The sequence below is a fragment of the Choloepus didactylus genome, chromosome 2 (genome assembly GCF_015220235.1).
Source record: "Choloepus didactylus isolate mChoDid1 chromosome 2, mChoDid1.pri, whole genome shotgun sequence".
In the NCBI taxonomy this organism is placed as follows: domain Eukaryota; kingdom Metazoa; phylum Chordata; class Mammalia; order Pilosa; family Megalonychidae; genus Choloepus; species Choloepus didactylus.
This window is the reverse complement of record NC_051308.1, coordinates 34,643,290-34,659,885: the sequence shown is the minus strand read 5'-3', so window position 1 is coordinate 34,659,885 and position 16,596 is coordinate 34,643,290. Positions and strand designations below refer to the sequence as shown.

Genomic DNA, 16,596 nt, shown 5'->3' with positions numbered 1-16,596 from the left:
TTCATAATACTATACACCAAAGAGGGTGAATTTTACCGTATGTAAAAATTTTTTAAATGATTGAAGGAAATGTATCAAATATTAACATTGTTTGTCTTCATATGGTGAAACCATGGCTAAATTTTTTTGCTTTTATTATTCTGTAATTCCCAGAATTTTCTACTTAGAAAATGTATACTTTTAGAACGGAAAATATAAATGTTGTTTACATATAAGTATCAAAAGTTCCCTAATGTATTACTTTAACCACAAACAGTGTACTATTGGCGTTTTATAGCTTCCAAACACAAGGTAATAAGTAGGACTTCTGGGTAAGATGTCAAGGATAGCCAGATCATGGTTCACCTTACTTTCTAGATATCAAATGAAGGAAAAGTTAATAAAATTTATTTGTATATTATTAATGTTTTTCAAAGATAGACCCATTTTATATATTTAGATATAACTTTGGTGAATATTTATTAGTTTTTATTCAACAGTCAGGTTTTTCAGATAGCAATCATATGGTTATTGAAACAATTGATAAATGAACCTCTTTCTTCCTTGGATTTATTTTTTTATCATTTTTGTTGTAGACTTCCACCTACCAACTGGTGAGCATTCTATCTTTGGATATTTTGTGGATATACAGCAATGCGAATTCATACCTTGGTCAGAATTAGTTCCTAGTATTCATACATTGGTTCAAAGAGGTAAGAATATAAGAATCATACTCTTAACTTCTCTAAAATTATTGGCAATACTCTATTTATAAAAGTGGTTATGCAAGTTCACAGAAATGTTGCTATATTAGGTTATTTTCTTGGGGTAGAGTAGGAACATGTTGGAAGTAAAGTAGCTATCTTAGGTTAGTTGTCTTTTTCTTACTCTCTTGTTACGGTTTGTTTGAAATGGTTTTTTTTATTTATATTTTTTTAAAATTTTTTTGATATAGTTGATTTAAAAAAAAAGAGTTAATTAAAAAAAAAAAATGAAAATAATATGCAGAGCCCCCTCGAGGAGCTGGAGGAGAATGCAGGGTTGCTGGGCTTCCCCACCTCGATGGTTGCTGATGCGCTCAGAGACATAGGGGACTGGTGGTTTGAGGGGCTGAGCCCTCTACCACAGGACTTGCCCTTGGGAAGACTGTTGCTGCAGAGGAGAAGCTACGCCTCCTGTAATTGTGCCTAAGAGCCTTCTCCCGAATGCCTCTTTGTTGCTCAGATGTGGCCCTCTCTCTCTAGCTAAGCCAACTTGGAGGTGAAATCACTGCACTCCCCCGTACGTGGGATCTGACACCCAGGGGAGTGAATCTTCCTGGCAACGTGGAATATGACTCCCAGGGAGGAATCTAGACCCAGCATCATGGGATAGAGAACATCTTCTTGACCAAAAGGGGGACATGAAAGGAAATGAAGTAAGCTTCAGTGGCACAGAGATTCCAAAAGGAGCCGAGAGGTCACTCTGGTGGGCACTCTTACGCACAACATAGACAACTCTTTTTAGGTTCTAAAGAATTGGAATAGCTAGCAGTAAATACCTGAAACTATCAAACTACAACCCAGAACTCATGAATCTTGAAGACGATTGTATAAAAATGTAGCTTATGAGGGGTGACAATGTGATTGGGAAAGCCATATGGACCACACTCCCCTTTGTCTAGTTTATGGATGGATGAGTAGAAAAATGGGGGAAGGGAAAAAAAAAAGGCACACAGTGTTCTTTTTTACTTTAATTGTTCTTTTTCACTTTAACTTTTTTTCTTATTATTTTTGTGTGTGTGGTAATGAAAATGGTACTGTATCAATTGAATGTATGCTTTGTTTTGTATGACTGCATGGTATGTGAATATATCTCAATAAAAATGAATTTAAAAAAAAATTCACATGTCCAAAGCAGCAAAAAAAAAAAAAGTGGTTATGTCTTTGAGATCTGATGTATTCCACGTTTGTGTAGGAACCAGTTTAGATCTATGTTTACAAAGTTCCTTTAAAAATAACATTCAAATATTGACTCTCCTGAGAAGCTTTAACTGTATTTGATTGAGTCAGATGTATAGTATATAACTGTAGTGCAGTATAAATGGAAATTTTTTTTAATTAACTGTGATTATTGAAAGGAGAAAAAGGAGAGCACTTCTCATAAAATATGTAAAACATTTATATAAGAACTTAGACTTTGTTGTAAAGGAACCAGATAATTAGAAAAGAACAATCAAAAAAAAAAAAAAAAGAAAAACAATCATAGTTTGACAAATATCTATGTATGCTAAATTGCTTTTATTCTGTAGAAGTGTAAGGCAGAAACTTAACGAGAAAGCTTCTTGTAAAAAAGTTCTTGCAAATATAAGAAATTCAGTAAATGCAAATTGAATTGCTTTGAGTTCAGTTTTCTCTCATCAGAGAAGATCAAAGTCTGATTGCAAGAGTTCTTTGCAATTTTGGTAAACAACCAAAAATATGAAACCAAGAAAACAACCAAGAATCATGAAGCATTTGAAAAGTTTTAACTCTAGATTTTATTGTATAATAATTCATCACAGCATATTTCATATTTATGCAAAATCTCTGAATTGCATATGATATGCTAGTGTAATATTGCAATATTTTTGTCCTTAGCTTTTTACCACTACATAGAAAAAGCACAACTGAATATCAATGCATATAGCTCAACATCTTGATTTATCACTCCTATAGGAAACCAACGGTGTTTTCTTCAAATCTAAGACATTACTTTCTCTGGTGTCAATTTACCCTAATTCAGTCAGAGGGCTTAGAAGAAATTAAAACCCTACCAAGCTTTGAAACCCAAACCTTGGGTTAATCTAAATTAACTCAGAGTTCAGTTAATTAGTCTCATAGTTTTGAAAATATTATCTGCTTCTGTTCCTCACGTATCAGAAGACAGGACTGTGTACCTACATTTTTCTCAAGAACCTCACATTAAATGTTCTCTGCTAGGCATCAGGAGCCAGCTAACTGCAAAGATAAGATCAAGGTGTTGCCTTCCCAACCAAGCCTATTGTTTCAGACAACCTCATGGAAGCCTCCACCAAATTGCAGGAGTGTTGAAAATACACTGGATAGAAAAAATGAACAATAAGAGCAGTCAGAATTATGCTTAGACAAAGACTTTGAGTACAGTTGCTTTCATATGGAATTGACTAGAATCAAAGAGAACTGAAGGCTTCGCTACTGGAATCTAAACTGTAGAGGGGTTGTAAGATGTCAATATAAAAATCCCAATATTTAATACTGATGTGGCAGACCATGACACAGAATTCTCTTTCCCCCAATCATGGTGAGGTGGTTATTGGAAAGATAAACTTTGCTTGCAGATTGAATTACATATTTTATTTAGATTTCTAGTAGTGTTTGAGGGGCTTAAATGAGAATTTTATAATGATATTCAGTTCACAAAAAATAGTGCTCAAAATTATGCCTTATACGGCTTATTGATGATACAATATACATTTAAAGAATTACATGTAATTTTGATTGACCCATTCAAGTCCTTGTATCAGTTTGGCCATTCAAGGGTAAAGAAGGGTAAAGAAGCACACAAATTTCCTTTCTCTCCATTCTTTTCCACACCATCATATACATATAGTTTAACCTGGGATAATGAAGGGCTATACTCTCTGGGAAAAGATGAACTAGATGTAATTCAGACCTTACATGTCTGTGCCAGTTTGAATGTATTATGTCCCCCAAAACGCCATTATCCTTGATGCAATCTTGTGTGGGCGGATGTATTAGTGTTGATTAGATTGTAATTTTTTGATTGAGTGTTTCCATAGAGATGCAACCCACCCAACTGTAGGTGATAACTCTGATTGGATAATTTCCATGGAGGAGTGGCCCCGCCCATTCAGCATTGGCCTTGATTAGTTTCCTAGAGCACTATATAAGCTCAGACAGAAGGAGCAAGCTTGCTACAGCCAAGAGGGACACTTTGAAGAATGCACAGGAGCTGAGAAAGGAGCTGCAGCTTACGGAGACATTTTGGAGATGGCCTTTGAAAGCAGACTTTTGCTCCAGAGAAGCTAAGAGAGGACAAACTCCTGAAGAGCAACTGAGAGTGACATTTTGGAGAGAAGCTGCAGCCTAGAGAGGAACATGCTGGGAAAAAGCCATTTTGAAACCAGAACTCGGAGCAGACACCAGCCACATGCCTTCCCAGCTAACAGAGGTTTTCCAGTCGCCATCAGCCATCCTCCGGTGAAGGTACCCAATTGTTGATGCGTTACCTTGGACAGTTTATGGCCTTAAGACTGTACCTGTGTAACCAAATAAACCCCTTTTTATAAAAGCCAATCCACTTCTGGTATTTTGCAAAAAGGCAGCACTAGCAAGCCAGAACATTATCCCAGTATATATAACCTAAGCCCAACTATGCATTACCCTGAGTTAGTCTAAGGAACCTCAAATCTTAATTTGGAACTAAGGTAATCCCTGACTAGTAATATCTCCAGACATTCAGTAGAAGCCAATGGATAGCCTTTCGGTAGAAAGGAACTGTTATCTTATGTTTTATATTATGTCTACAAATTTTTTCAAATTTAATTTTCATGAAAGATAATTAGCAGAAACAAGATTACAGTCACAAATCAATAAGACTTGAATGAGTGCGGTTAATTATCAGGCAAATATTCTAAGACAGCCATGCTTACTATGTTTAAAGAAATGCAAGGTAAGCTTGAAAATACTTGTTAAGAATGAGAAACAATAAAAAAGTAACATAGCCAACTTGAAAAACAGCCAAATAGACCTTCTAGAAATGAAAAATACATCAGAAGTTGTTCTAGTTTGCTAATGCTGCAGAATGCAAAACACCAGAGATGGATAGGCTTTTATAAAATGGGGGTTTATTTCGCTACACAGTTACAGTCTTAAGGCCACAAAGCATCCAAGGTAACACATCAGCAATCGGGTACCTTCACCGGAGGATGGCCAATGGCGTCCGGAAAACCTCTGCTAGCTAGGAAGGCAGCTGGGGTCCGCTCCAAAGCTCTGGCCTCAAAATGGCTTTCTCCCAGGACATTCCTCTCCAGCAAGCTTGCTCCTCCTCAAAACATCGCTCACAGCTGCACTCAGTTCCCTCTCTGAGTCAGCTCATTTATATGGCTCCACCGATCAAGGCCCACCCTGAATGGGTGGGGCCATGCCTCCATGGGAACATCTCATCAGAATCATCACCCACAGCTGGGTGGGACACATTCCAAGCAAATCTAACCAGCACCAAAACGTCTGCCCCACAAGACCACAAAGACAATGGCATTTGGGGGACACAATACATTCAAACCAGCACAGAAGTTAAGAACCCAACACACACACACATTCAAAAACCAGTATCCTACTTAATGGGAAACACTTGAGGCATTTAATTTAATGTTGCTCTGGAGGTATTAGCCAATGCAATTGGAAAAGAGAAATAAATTAGAAGTACAGTTTTGGAAAAGAGATCATTAAATTTTCATTATTTGCAAGTGACGTAAAAGAATATCTGGAAAAAACAAGGATCAACTTAAAAACTACTATAAACTATTAGAGAATTTAGCTAGATATCTAACTATATAGAAATCAATAGTTTTCACATATACAAGCAACAACCAGTTACAAGATAAAAATGACAAATGAGACTTCATTTACAATAGAAAACAAACAAACAAAAAAGATGAAATACTTAGGATTAAACTAACAAGAAATATGCAAAATCAATTTGAAGAAAACTTGAATACACTTCTGAGACATAAAAACATAAAAGCATATGGTACTTTCTTGGATAAGAAGTACCACATCATAAAGATGTTATTTCTTTCTAAATTGATCTATAAAGTAAAAGATAATTCCAGTGAAAATGCCAAAAGGATTTTGCTTTGAGGGTGAGGTAAAGACTAAAGAAACTGATTCCAAATTTCATACAGAAAAACTGTCAAGTAAGAACAGTCAGGAAATAATGAGGACAGAGCAGCTCAACAAAGATTGTACTCATAGAACTGGCACATAAATAAAAAGATAAATCAATGAAACAAAAGAATGTCCACCAATAGACACAAACAGATTCAGTAATTTAGCAGATAACAAAGATGGCATTTCAAATCACCAAGAGGAATACATTTCTCAACAAATGGCATTAGTTCAGCCAGCTAACAGATGAATAAAAAATTAAAAGAATGTTTAATAAACCATAAAAGAAGAAACTGTATAAGAATTTTTAAATTATCTTAGAATGGGGAAGATATTTCTAAATAAGGTATAAAATCTAGAAGCCAAAATGAAAGCATAGATATATTTAAGTACATAAAACTGGTAATAAGTAAAGTCAGATCACAAAGGGCTAACAAATTCAAAAACTGAGTAATATAAATCAGGAAAAAAAAGTCTTTATGTACTAATATAGAAGATATCTTTAAAAAAAAAAAAGCTAGTGGTACAACAGGATACGCAGTACAGGAAATGGGTGGCTAGTATGAGAAAGACACTATTCATTGCATGCATACATTTTTGTACTTTTGAATTGAGTACCATGTGATGAGTTTATTTTTAAAAAAAAGCAAACAGCAGATGAGAAAGTAATACTTATGTTGTATTTAACCCTTTTGAGAGTTTTGGATGTGTAATGAAGGGAAACAATTGGGGTAGTAGTAGAAAGCTGTGGGCTCTAGGTAGATTGATTTTCCTGTGTGTATGCACGTGTATGGGTTGTGTATGTGTATGTTTTATTTCATATAAAATTACTTATATTTGACTGGTTTTTACTAACAAAAATGTAACCCTCACATGGTTCAACCCAATAAAAAGATTGAAGACACTAGCACATATATGTTTGTATGATGGAAAATCCCAATAGAAAGGAAGATACTGATGATGATGGAGGAGAAAAGTTACCAAGTAAGTGGGGTTCTTTAAAAAGGATTGCAGAAGCCCTTGGCAGAAGAGATCCTTCCTTCATTCTTACAGTTGGGGAGGATGAGGAGATGATTGCATATAAAGGCAGATTAGTAAATTTGGCAGCAGGAAGGTGAGGAAGTTTCTATTTAGTTTCTATTTCTATGTGGGCAGTGAGTTCACCAGATGAAAGTATGGGTGGGAGGAACAAGGTCTGAGATCAGCAGAGACCTCCCAGACACTTGCAGCAATGTTGGCTTAGCTGTATGTGTACAAATTGTTTTATAAGTATTGAGTACCTAAAAGATTAGGTTGCTATTTATTTCTAAGTCATTTGAGACCTTTTTAAAATTTTAATTTAGGAACTTCGTTGCTAGCTGATCCTCAAGGATCCAGTGAAAACCTCTTCAAGATAACAGAGTGTGGAGAGTACATTAATCATACTGCCACCAGAGATACAACATGTCTTTCTTTCCTCATAAGCCTTCTTTTAAAAAATTCCTGCCCTGTACTCCTCACAGGTATTAAAAATAGTTAACAGAAGAATTTCAGAGCTAAGAGAAGACTTAGTGACTATCTAGACTAACCACCACATAATTTAACCCTTTATTTTGAAATAATTTCAATCATACAGGATAGTTGCAAAAGTAATACAAACCCTGTATAGCAAACTCCAACACACTCCCACCCCCAGATACCCAGATCCACTGATTTTAACATATCATTCTGTCATCTGTCTAAACTCTATCTATCTATCTATCTATCTATCTCCATTTTCTGAACATTTCAGAGACAATCGCACACATCATAATCCTTGAACACGTAATACTTCCATATATATTTCCTATGAGTAAGGATGCTCACTTATGCAATCATCTTAAATTCGGTTATCAAGTTTAAGAAATTTGACATTGATATAAAGCTTACATTCTAAATTCCAATTTTTATTATGTCCCAATAATTTTTTTTAGCATTTTCTCCTCCATTGTTAGATCCCATCCAGTATCATTTATTGCATTTAATTGTCATTATCTCCTTAGTTTATCTTGCTTTATTTTAAACTGTGGAAACATATGTACAACATAAATCTTCCCATCCCAACTCCTCCCAAGCATACCATTCAGTGGGATGAATCACGTTCACAAAGTTGCAGTTCCCTCACCACCATCCATTATTAGAATTTTGCCTTCACCCTGAAAAGAAACCCTATACTCATTTTTCATTAACTCCCCATTGCCCCTTCCTCCCACCCCTGGTAACATGTATTCTACTTTCTGCCTCCATGAGTTTGCATATTCTCTGATATTGTTTTTGTTGTTACCATGGGACTTAATTTAACATACTAAATCTATAACAATCTCATTTACTTTGATATCAACTTAACTTCAATAGCATACATAAACTATGTTCCTATATCCCTCTGTCCTCTCACTTTTTTAAGTGGGAGGATATAGTACATATTTATTTCACAAATTACATATTTTTACATTATGGGTCAAAAACCCTGATTAATCATTACATTTTATGCATTTGCCTTTTAGATTCTGTAGGAAATAAAAAGTGGAGATACAAATCAAAAATACAATAGTACTGGTACTTATATTTACCCATCTTTACTCCTTCATGTGACTTCAGTCAACTGTCTAGTTGCCTTTCCTTTCAAACTGCAGAAATCCCTTTAGCATTTCATATAAAGCCATTGTGGTGGTCATGCACTCCCTCAGCTTTTGTTTATCTGGGAATGTCTCATTTTTAAAAGTCAGTTTTGCCAGATACAGAATTCTTGGTTGACAGCGTTTTGCTTTCAGTACTTTAAATATTTTGTCCCACTGTTTTTTTGTCTCCATGGTTTCTGATGAGAAATCAGCACCTAATCATATTGAGGTTCCCTTTTATGTGACATGTTGCTTCTTTCTTGCAGCTCTCAGAATTCTCACTGTTTGGCATTCAACAGTTTTGATTATAAAATGGCATGGTGTGAGTCTTTTGGGTTTATCTTGTTTGGAGTTCATTGAATATCTCAGATATGTATATTCATGTCTTTTGTTAAATTTGGGAAGTTTTCAGCCATTATTATTTTGAATAGTCTCTCTGCCCCTTTTTCTCTTTCTTCTCCTTCTGGGATTCCCACAACACATATATTGGTATGTTTGATGGTGCCTCACAGGTTTCTCAGGCTTTTTTCTCTTTTCTTCATTCTTTCCTCTTTCTGCTCCTCAGGCTGGAATGATTTCAATCGTCTTATCTTCAAGTTCTCTGATTCTTCCTTCTACTAGCTCCAACCTTCTATTGAACCCCTCTAGGGAATTTTTAGTTTCTATTACTGTGGCCTTCAGTTCTGCTTAGTTCCTTTTCTTAATTTCCATCTTTCTATTAATATTCTCTTTGTGTTCAATATCATTTTCCTGGTTTCTTTTAGCTCTTTGTCCACATTTTCCTTTGGTTCTTTGAGTATCTTTGTGACCAAAGTCCTTGTCTGGAATGTTTCAGGTCTGATCTTCCTTACTGGTGTTTTCTAAGGCTTTAATCTTCTTTGCCTGGGCCATCACTTCCTGTTTCTTAGTATGTTTTGTAATCTTTTGTTGAATCCTAGATATTTTGAAATTTTAATGTGTTATTGCTGGAATTTACATTCTGAGTCATCTCTGTTCCTTAGGCTTGTATCCAGCTAGTATTATGACAGAGCTTTCCTTGAATGCCAGGCGCTAACACGGAAAAAATAAAAGAAGGAAATAAAGAAAACGTCTTTCCCAGTCTTTGCTGATTGACCTATGTGGGTGCTCTCCTTCAGAGTTTATCCATGCAATGAATTTAGAGAATAGCTCCAAGCCAAAGCATAGGGTCCCCCCTGGTCATTTTTGCGTGTGTCTTGTCTTGGGCTTGTGTGCGTGTTACCCTAGGAATTCCCCCATTTACATGGATGCAAATGTCCCTCCTCCTAGGAAACAATTTCCTCATGGTCCCAGGCACTGCCTTCTGTCCTACAATCAGCAATCCCTAATTCCAGCCATCCACTTGACTGTAGGACAGCGCTGTGTACTGCCTTTTACTCACAGAGTAAGTTCTGGGACAGCGAGTACCTCACACCACACTAGACAGATTGGGCCAGACAAGCATGATCCCAGTATGTGCATGAGGGTTACTTTGCTTCCTCTGGAACCAAGACCAGGGATCCACACTCAGAGCACAGGCCAGCTCCACACTGAGCCCATGAGTGTTTGGGGAGGAGCCAGCTGGAGTATCACAAAATCCTACTGCTTTTATATAGTCTTTTTCTTGATTCAGTGCTCACCTGTTCTGAAATCCTTTAACTTTTTTTTTTGGACCTTTGAGAAAGATGTTTCTGCCATTTATTGCTGGTTGTTTAAATCTTCTGAGGGGGTACAGAGCCCTGAAGCTCTCACTTTGTCATCTTGATTGGGGCCTTGAATGTCTAACCACCTTATTTTATAAATGACAAAAAAAAAAAAAAAATGCCCTATAAAGTTTTTATTGACTTGGCCAGATTTCCCCACCCCACTTCACACCCCTGTCCCAGCTTCCAGTTTTTACCGTCCCTACTTTAAATGTAAGAAATTCATATAACTTTGACCCACATTTCATGGTTTCAAATTTTCAGGAAGTAAAGTTACTTACCTAGTTATCCTCACATGAACTGTGATAGATTGCAAAACTAAGACTGAAAATCAAGTGAATATTCCTACATGAGTAATTAATTTTCTGTTCTTTAATATAGAAAACTATGAGAAATAAGTTTTTGAAGAGTTGGACTGCACTATTTGGAAATAGCAATTAATCAACAAAATGAAACCCATATCATAAATGGTAGCATCAGCATGTGAAGTTTTTTCTGATTTTCTCTTCTTTAGTAATCCTAAAATGTGTGAGGGAAAAAGAATAGGCTTTGAACTCATACAAATGCTTCTTGGTTTGAATTCTGGTTCTGCCATTTATTAATTGTGTGTCCTGAGATAAGTTACTTACCTTTCTCAGCCTCTTTTCCCCACTTGTGATATGGGGATAGCAATACCTAATTTATTGTAAAGATTAAATAGTATTGAGATAAATGAAAACCCCTAGCACACCATTGTTAGACATTAGTTGTCATTTTTATAAAATAAACAGTGCTGCAGTAAACATCTTTCAATACATATTTTTGCAGGCCTCTGTAAAAAATATTCTGGGAGCTACAATTTCTTCAAATCCTTTCAAGTAGAATTTCTGAATCAAAGTGTCTCATTTTATTATTTTTGATTGATAACAGCAAAATTGCTTTCCATAAAGACTGTATCATTTTATATTCTTACCAACAGTATGTGAATGCCCATTTCCCCCACACTTGCCCATACATGACATTATCAATCTTTTTCATCTTTTCATTACCTTCAGAACAAATTCCAGAAGTAGAACCATTCAGTCAATATATGTATGGCCTCCATAGCCAGTGGGTGGACGTCCTCAGAGGGCCACTGACAGTAACATTGGTTGGTTTAATTATATTTACATACATAATTCCTCAGCTCAATGTTAAAATCTTTCCTTTACCAAAGGTGTAACTAAATACAGCTCCTACTGTTTCTTAACACTTATTTCAACCCATTGATTACCTTTTCCAATTCTTTAAATTGTGTCTCCTTTCACCAAAACATTAGTCCCACTTTCCTGGTTACATAATCAAAGAATTCAGGCAAAATGAATATATAATTCTCTGAAAATCCATGTCTTGCCTCCAATTTGGTCTAAGGGAATTCTTATTTTTACTTTACTATTTTGGTGAATTGTAGCCATGAGTCCCTGCTCTGGTTCCAGTAAGTTTAGCATCAGATCATTCCCCGAGATTGTGTTGGCAAAAATGTTCGGGAATTTCATTTCATATAGTATTTCTTCTGTGCTAAAAAGAAAAAGATCTGAGATAGTCTTAATTGAATATGAGATAGAAACAATGGTTAACCCTAATCTATCTTTTTGTAAGAGATATAAATAAATCACATTTGAGAGGGTTCATATTAACTCCCTGATATAACCATTCTTAAATACATAAAAGAAGGAAGAGCAAAAATATACTTTTCAAGAAATTTTCAGATAAAGGAAAATGTTATTGTTTCATTTGGTTATGTTGAAATCTGTTCATTTTCTTGCAGAGGAATCTAAACTAATGGTTTTTTCCCCCTTAGGAGAGTCTGGTGTCGGGAAAACCACTGCCATTAACCAAATGCTTGAAAAGTTAGAGGGACCAGGAGCATTTGATATAAAATATGGATCAATTTTAGGAGAAGTCCTATTATATAATGAAATTAAAAAATCAAGGTTGTATGTATTAAACTCTAAATTTGATTAGTTTGGTAAAAAAATGTTTTGCTTTAATGTATAAATGTGACCCTTTTTTTTTAAAAAAAAAGCAAAGTTACTATGAGAAAATACAAAGTTACTCAAAAAGGAAGGAGAAAATCTTTGTTTCTCCAAAGTACTAACAACTAGATTAATTATTTTAAATGGGAAATTCTTACACTTATTTTAAATATATTTAAATTTAAAAACCACAAATTTTATGCATGAAATAAAACAAAGTACAGGTATGAATTACTTTCCTTCCTGGAAAAATGCACCTAAACACACAAATAAAATTTTGCATGCAATTGATTATGTTGCACTAGAAATATATTTCCTTCTCATCATATATAAAAATACTCTTTACAAAGAATTTTGTCTCTGTCATTCCACCTGCCTCTTCCTAAAGAAAAAAATAAGAACAAAAAAGAAATCTAAATTGAGCAAATAGGAAGTGCAAATTGTCAATGTAAATTTAACCCTATTTAAATATTAGGGAAGCCTACTGTTGTTTGACTTGAATAAAAAGGATTGTGGAGAGCGTCATATCATACCTTCCCTCTAAGCATCAGACTCATTTATCTAAATGCCTGTGTCACACATGTACTTGGATATCTCATAAACATCTCAATCTTAACATAGCCAAAATATGACCCTTTGTTTCTCTTCCATATCTATTCTTCATCCAGCACTTCCCTATCAGTAAATGAGACCTGGTTGTTCAAGCCTGGAACCTAGGAATTACCCTTGAATTCCCCACATTCCTCTCATCAGCCTGTCTCCAATAGCCCATCTGAGTCCTCCCAATCCCTCTGCCCCCATTTTCCCTGCCCCACATCCGATGTTCTATTTGTTAGGTCTGTTATATCTACACAATATATCTAGATTCCCATTACTTTTCTTTTTTCCAATGCTGCCACCTTAGCTCAAGCCGCTATCATCTGTATCTTACATTAGATTTTAAAATAGATTCCTACTACACTTAAATAAAGATTTAAAAAATCAGAGAAATAATTTTTGAAGCATTCAATGTTTCAAAATTTCATAATTTATTCATGCCTTATCCAAATTATTATATAACCATAAATAATGGAGTCTAAAAAAATAAGTTTGTATGCTCAACATTTAACCTGAAGTAGATAACTATTTACAATCAAATAGAAAAGCAAACTTAAAGAAAAGACCAAAATAAAGGAGAATGAGGCTTTTGCTGAGGGATCTATAGGCAAAATGCACTTTATACAGGGTTAAGGGAGGTAATGACTACTATCAAAAGAGGATATCCAATAATCTGGCATCCTAGGAGTTTGCCCAGTTTGTGTTTTAGAGTTAGCCTATGTTTTGTTAAATTTGGAAATCAGTGCTAACGGTGGCATGAATTTTATCTATAAAAGTGTGAACAGAAAATAATACTTATTTTCTTATAAAAGATAGAAGTAAAATCAGTCACATGCTGCTATTTTCATTATTTTTTTGTTTATAAACTACTATGGTAAATTAGCTAATTCTGAATTCTTAAAACATTTTATTCCAATAGCCTGAAACAGAATATCAATATCTTGATTTCTGAAACTCATAAGACAGTGGCTGGAAGTTCAGGTATGTTTGGCAGATCAAACAGTTTCAAAATCTTCCTATCTAAACCATACGTATGTCATGTCATTCTGTCAGAAATTCTAGAATGAAAATTTTAATTTTTCAGGGAATTGTAGAAAATATATTGGTGACATATTCAAAGAACTTAAATATTTGTAAACATAAATGGTATTTAAGTTCTCTCAAACTGTTCTACTATACTCAAAAAGTAGAATGGTTCTGGTAGAGGAATATTATATCTGTTTACCAGAAAGCTGATCTACCCTGGCTTATCAGTAGAACCACGGACTAAGTCTGGAAGTAACTGAAGGCAATATCTGTCTATTCTACTCTTTAATGCTTTGAGAAGCAGTTACTGTAGTACAATAGAAGTGTTGTGATGATGTAACAGTTCTCAAATTTGGCTAAGTTTGTTTTTCTTTCCATATTGGACCTCATAGATAAAAATAATAAAATGCCAGAAGTTAAAGCTGATGAAAGTTCATATAAACATAATAATAAAGGAATTATAGTCTCTGCAATACGTTTTAGCACCAATATGACAACAGCCAAAACCAAGGAGATGATTTTAAAGAAGTTAGTAAGAAAAACTAAGGGCACTCTTGGAGCACCGAAAAACAGCAGGGTAAAACATCTCCATACCTGTTGACTAATCTGCCTATACTAATTCAAGAGATATATTGATTAATTTTAAGTAATACTAATAAATAGAAAAAGCTAAAGGTTACATACCCTCCTGAACATTCCTAGGAGATGCAGTTTATAGTTTTGGCTTTCAAAGCAACAGAATTCACAATTTCTAGCATAATGAATTATGCTGATTCAGAATTACTAAGGCCAAAGAAGCTACTGGAATCTGAATAAAACATGAGCAGATGAGAAGACTGGAAAATGGGTTAGATGCCAATCACTTTGTTACTGCATACTCTATCACATCTTACTGTGAACGTGGCTTGGGAAACTTGTGAGCATGAGAAACTCGTGATATCCGCAACCTCAGGGAAAGGCAACAAGAGAATAGCTTTGCTATAACTAGACAACACCTGCTTTCCTTGAAATGGTGTTGGATGTTACCTATTCTTAACCTCTGCTACCTAGCACATTATTAACTGTCTGTTTGTTGAACCAAATTCTAGGTCACACCTGAAATTTATAATCATTGACTCCAGTCCAGTACCACAAAATAAGCTCAGGGTCAAGAGATTTGCAGGATTCACTAACAAGAAAATTAGTGGGATCCTTGGGCATTTTGAAAAAGATAATAATTGGGTGACTTAATTGCACAAATAGAAAAATCAGGCAAGAGATATTTCAGTCAAATCAGTTTGACTGTAGTCATCTAGTTTGTGATATAAAAGAAGGGAAATTGAATGTCTTACTAAAAAGTGATATTGACAGTTACAAATGAGATAATTCAGTGGCTATTCTCATTTTTAACTTATTACTAGTTTTACAAAAATAAGCACAATCTAAAGTGCCTAATGCACACAGGGATTCCAATTAATGCACTTCAGTGCAGAACATATTCAAAGGTGGAAAGTAAAATAGGTGTAAAAATTGCAAATGTGTGAATTTTCTGCTGGTTGTTTATGATGACAGTATTTGTAGCAGAATTTTAGAACTCTAGTTCCAGATGATAGTCTTATTCCTAAACCAAGGTACATATTAAGTAAAAATCTAAATAGTACCTAAAACATTGCCTTGCTCTTAGTAGGCACTTAATAAGTAAATGTTGAATGATAATAAACCTTTGTAATAGCCACAATTATATCACTTCATCCAACATCAAATACATTTCTAACTTTTATTAGACATAATTATGGTAGCTTTTTAGAGGAAGAGTAGAGTTTCTGCTATTTTGAAAACTTATTATTTTCTAAGCATATCTTCAAAATTGGTTTTGCTGTTGTTTTTTAATAGTAAATAGACAAGTTTTTAAATTAATTTTGTTTTTACAGCAGGGTATAATTAAGTCATAATATAAAGAAAGAAAATACTAATTAATATGTTTTGGAACATTTTGTCTTCCTTAAGATTGTAATATTTATTGATGATCTGAATATGCCAGTATCAGACATGCATGGAGCACAACCACCCCTGGAATTAATCAGACAATTATTGGATTTAGGAGGGATTTATGATACTGAAAAAATTGCATGGAAGGTACAGTATATACTAAGATTTTTTTCACAATAAATATTATTACTTAACAGTAAATTAAATATTTGTTACAGTATTGAGTGAATTAGTTAGAAATTTAGAATGTGTAGTCACCTGGAAACATTAAGCAAAGTGGAGACCTTAAATTAGACATGCCAATTTCATCTTTTCCACTTAGCACAGGTCCAGAGGTTCATAGAAATTCTATTTTTGTTAGGTTAAAATGTTAGTTAAATTACAAATACGTTATAGAGGTTTAGTTTCTGAGGCAAATAATGCTCACTATTGTTAACTGCAACAGTGACACTATTGTTAGTTCACTACTATTAACTGATAATTAATCAAATATCTCAATGCATCAGTAGTTAGTACATATTAGAAAGGTCAGAAAAATGTGAATTAATATATACAAACTTAATCTTTATGTAAGGCTACTCTGCATCTTTATTCTCAAGAAGATAGATCAGAGATTTTCAGAAGTATTGCAAAGAAAAAAAATTCAAAATAGGTATTTGTGGTGGCTTGGAGATATATGCCCCCAAAAAACATATTTTTAAACTTAACCCATTCCTGTGGCTGTGAACCCATTGTAAGTAAGACCCTTTGATGAGGTTTCTCCAGTTAAGGTGTGGCCCAATTCAAT

General features: G+C 34.6%; 1 protein-coding gene across 1 annotated transcript in view; it reads left to right on the top strand.

Annotated features, from left to right (window-relative positions):
* Nucleotides 1-16,596, top strand: part of DNAH14 (dynein axonemal heavy chain 14) — a 426,387-nt gene that overhangs the window by 228,319 nt on the left and 181,472 nt on the right. The window contains exons 42-47 of the mRNA XM_037805786.1: nt 576-692; nt 7,232-7,390; nt 12,044-12,179; nt 13,735-13,796; nt 14,234-14,418; nt 15,828-15,956. Of these exons, the coding sequence (XP_037661714.1) occupies nt 576-692; nt 7,232-7,390; nt 12,044-12,179; nt 13,735-13,796; nt 14,234-14,418; nt 15,828-15,956 (788 nt within the window). The remainder of the gene's footprint in view (nt 1-575; nt 693-7,231; nt 7,391-12,043; nt 12,180-13,734; nt 13,797-14,233; nt 14,419-15,827; nt 15,957-16,596) is intronic.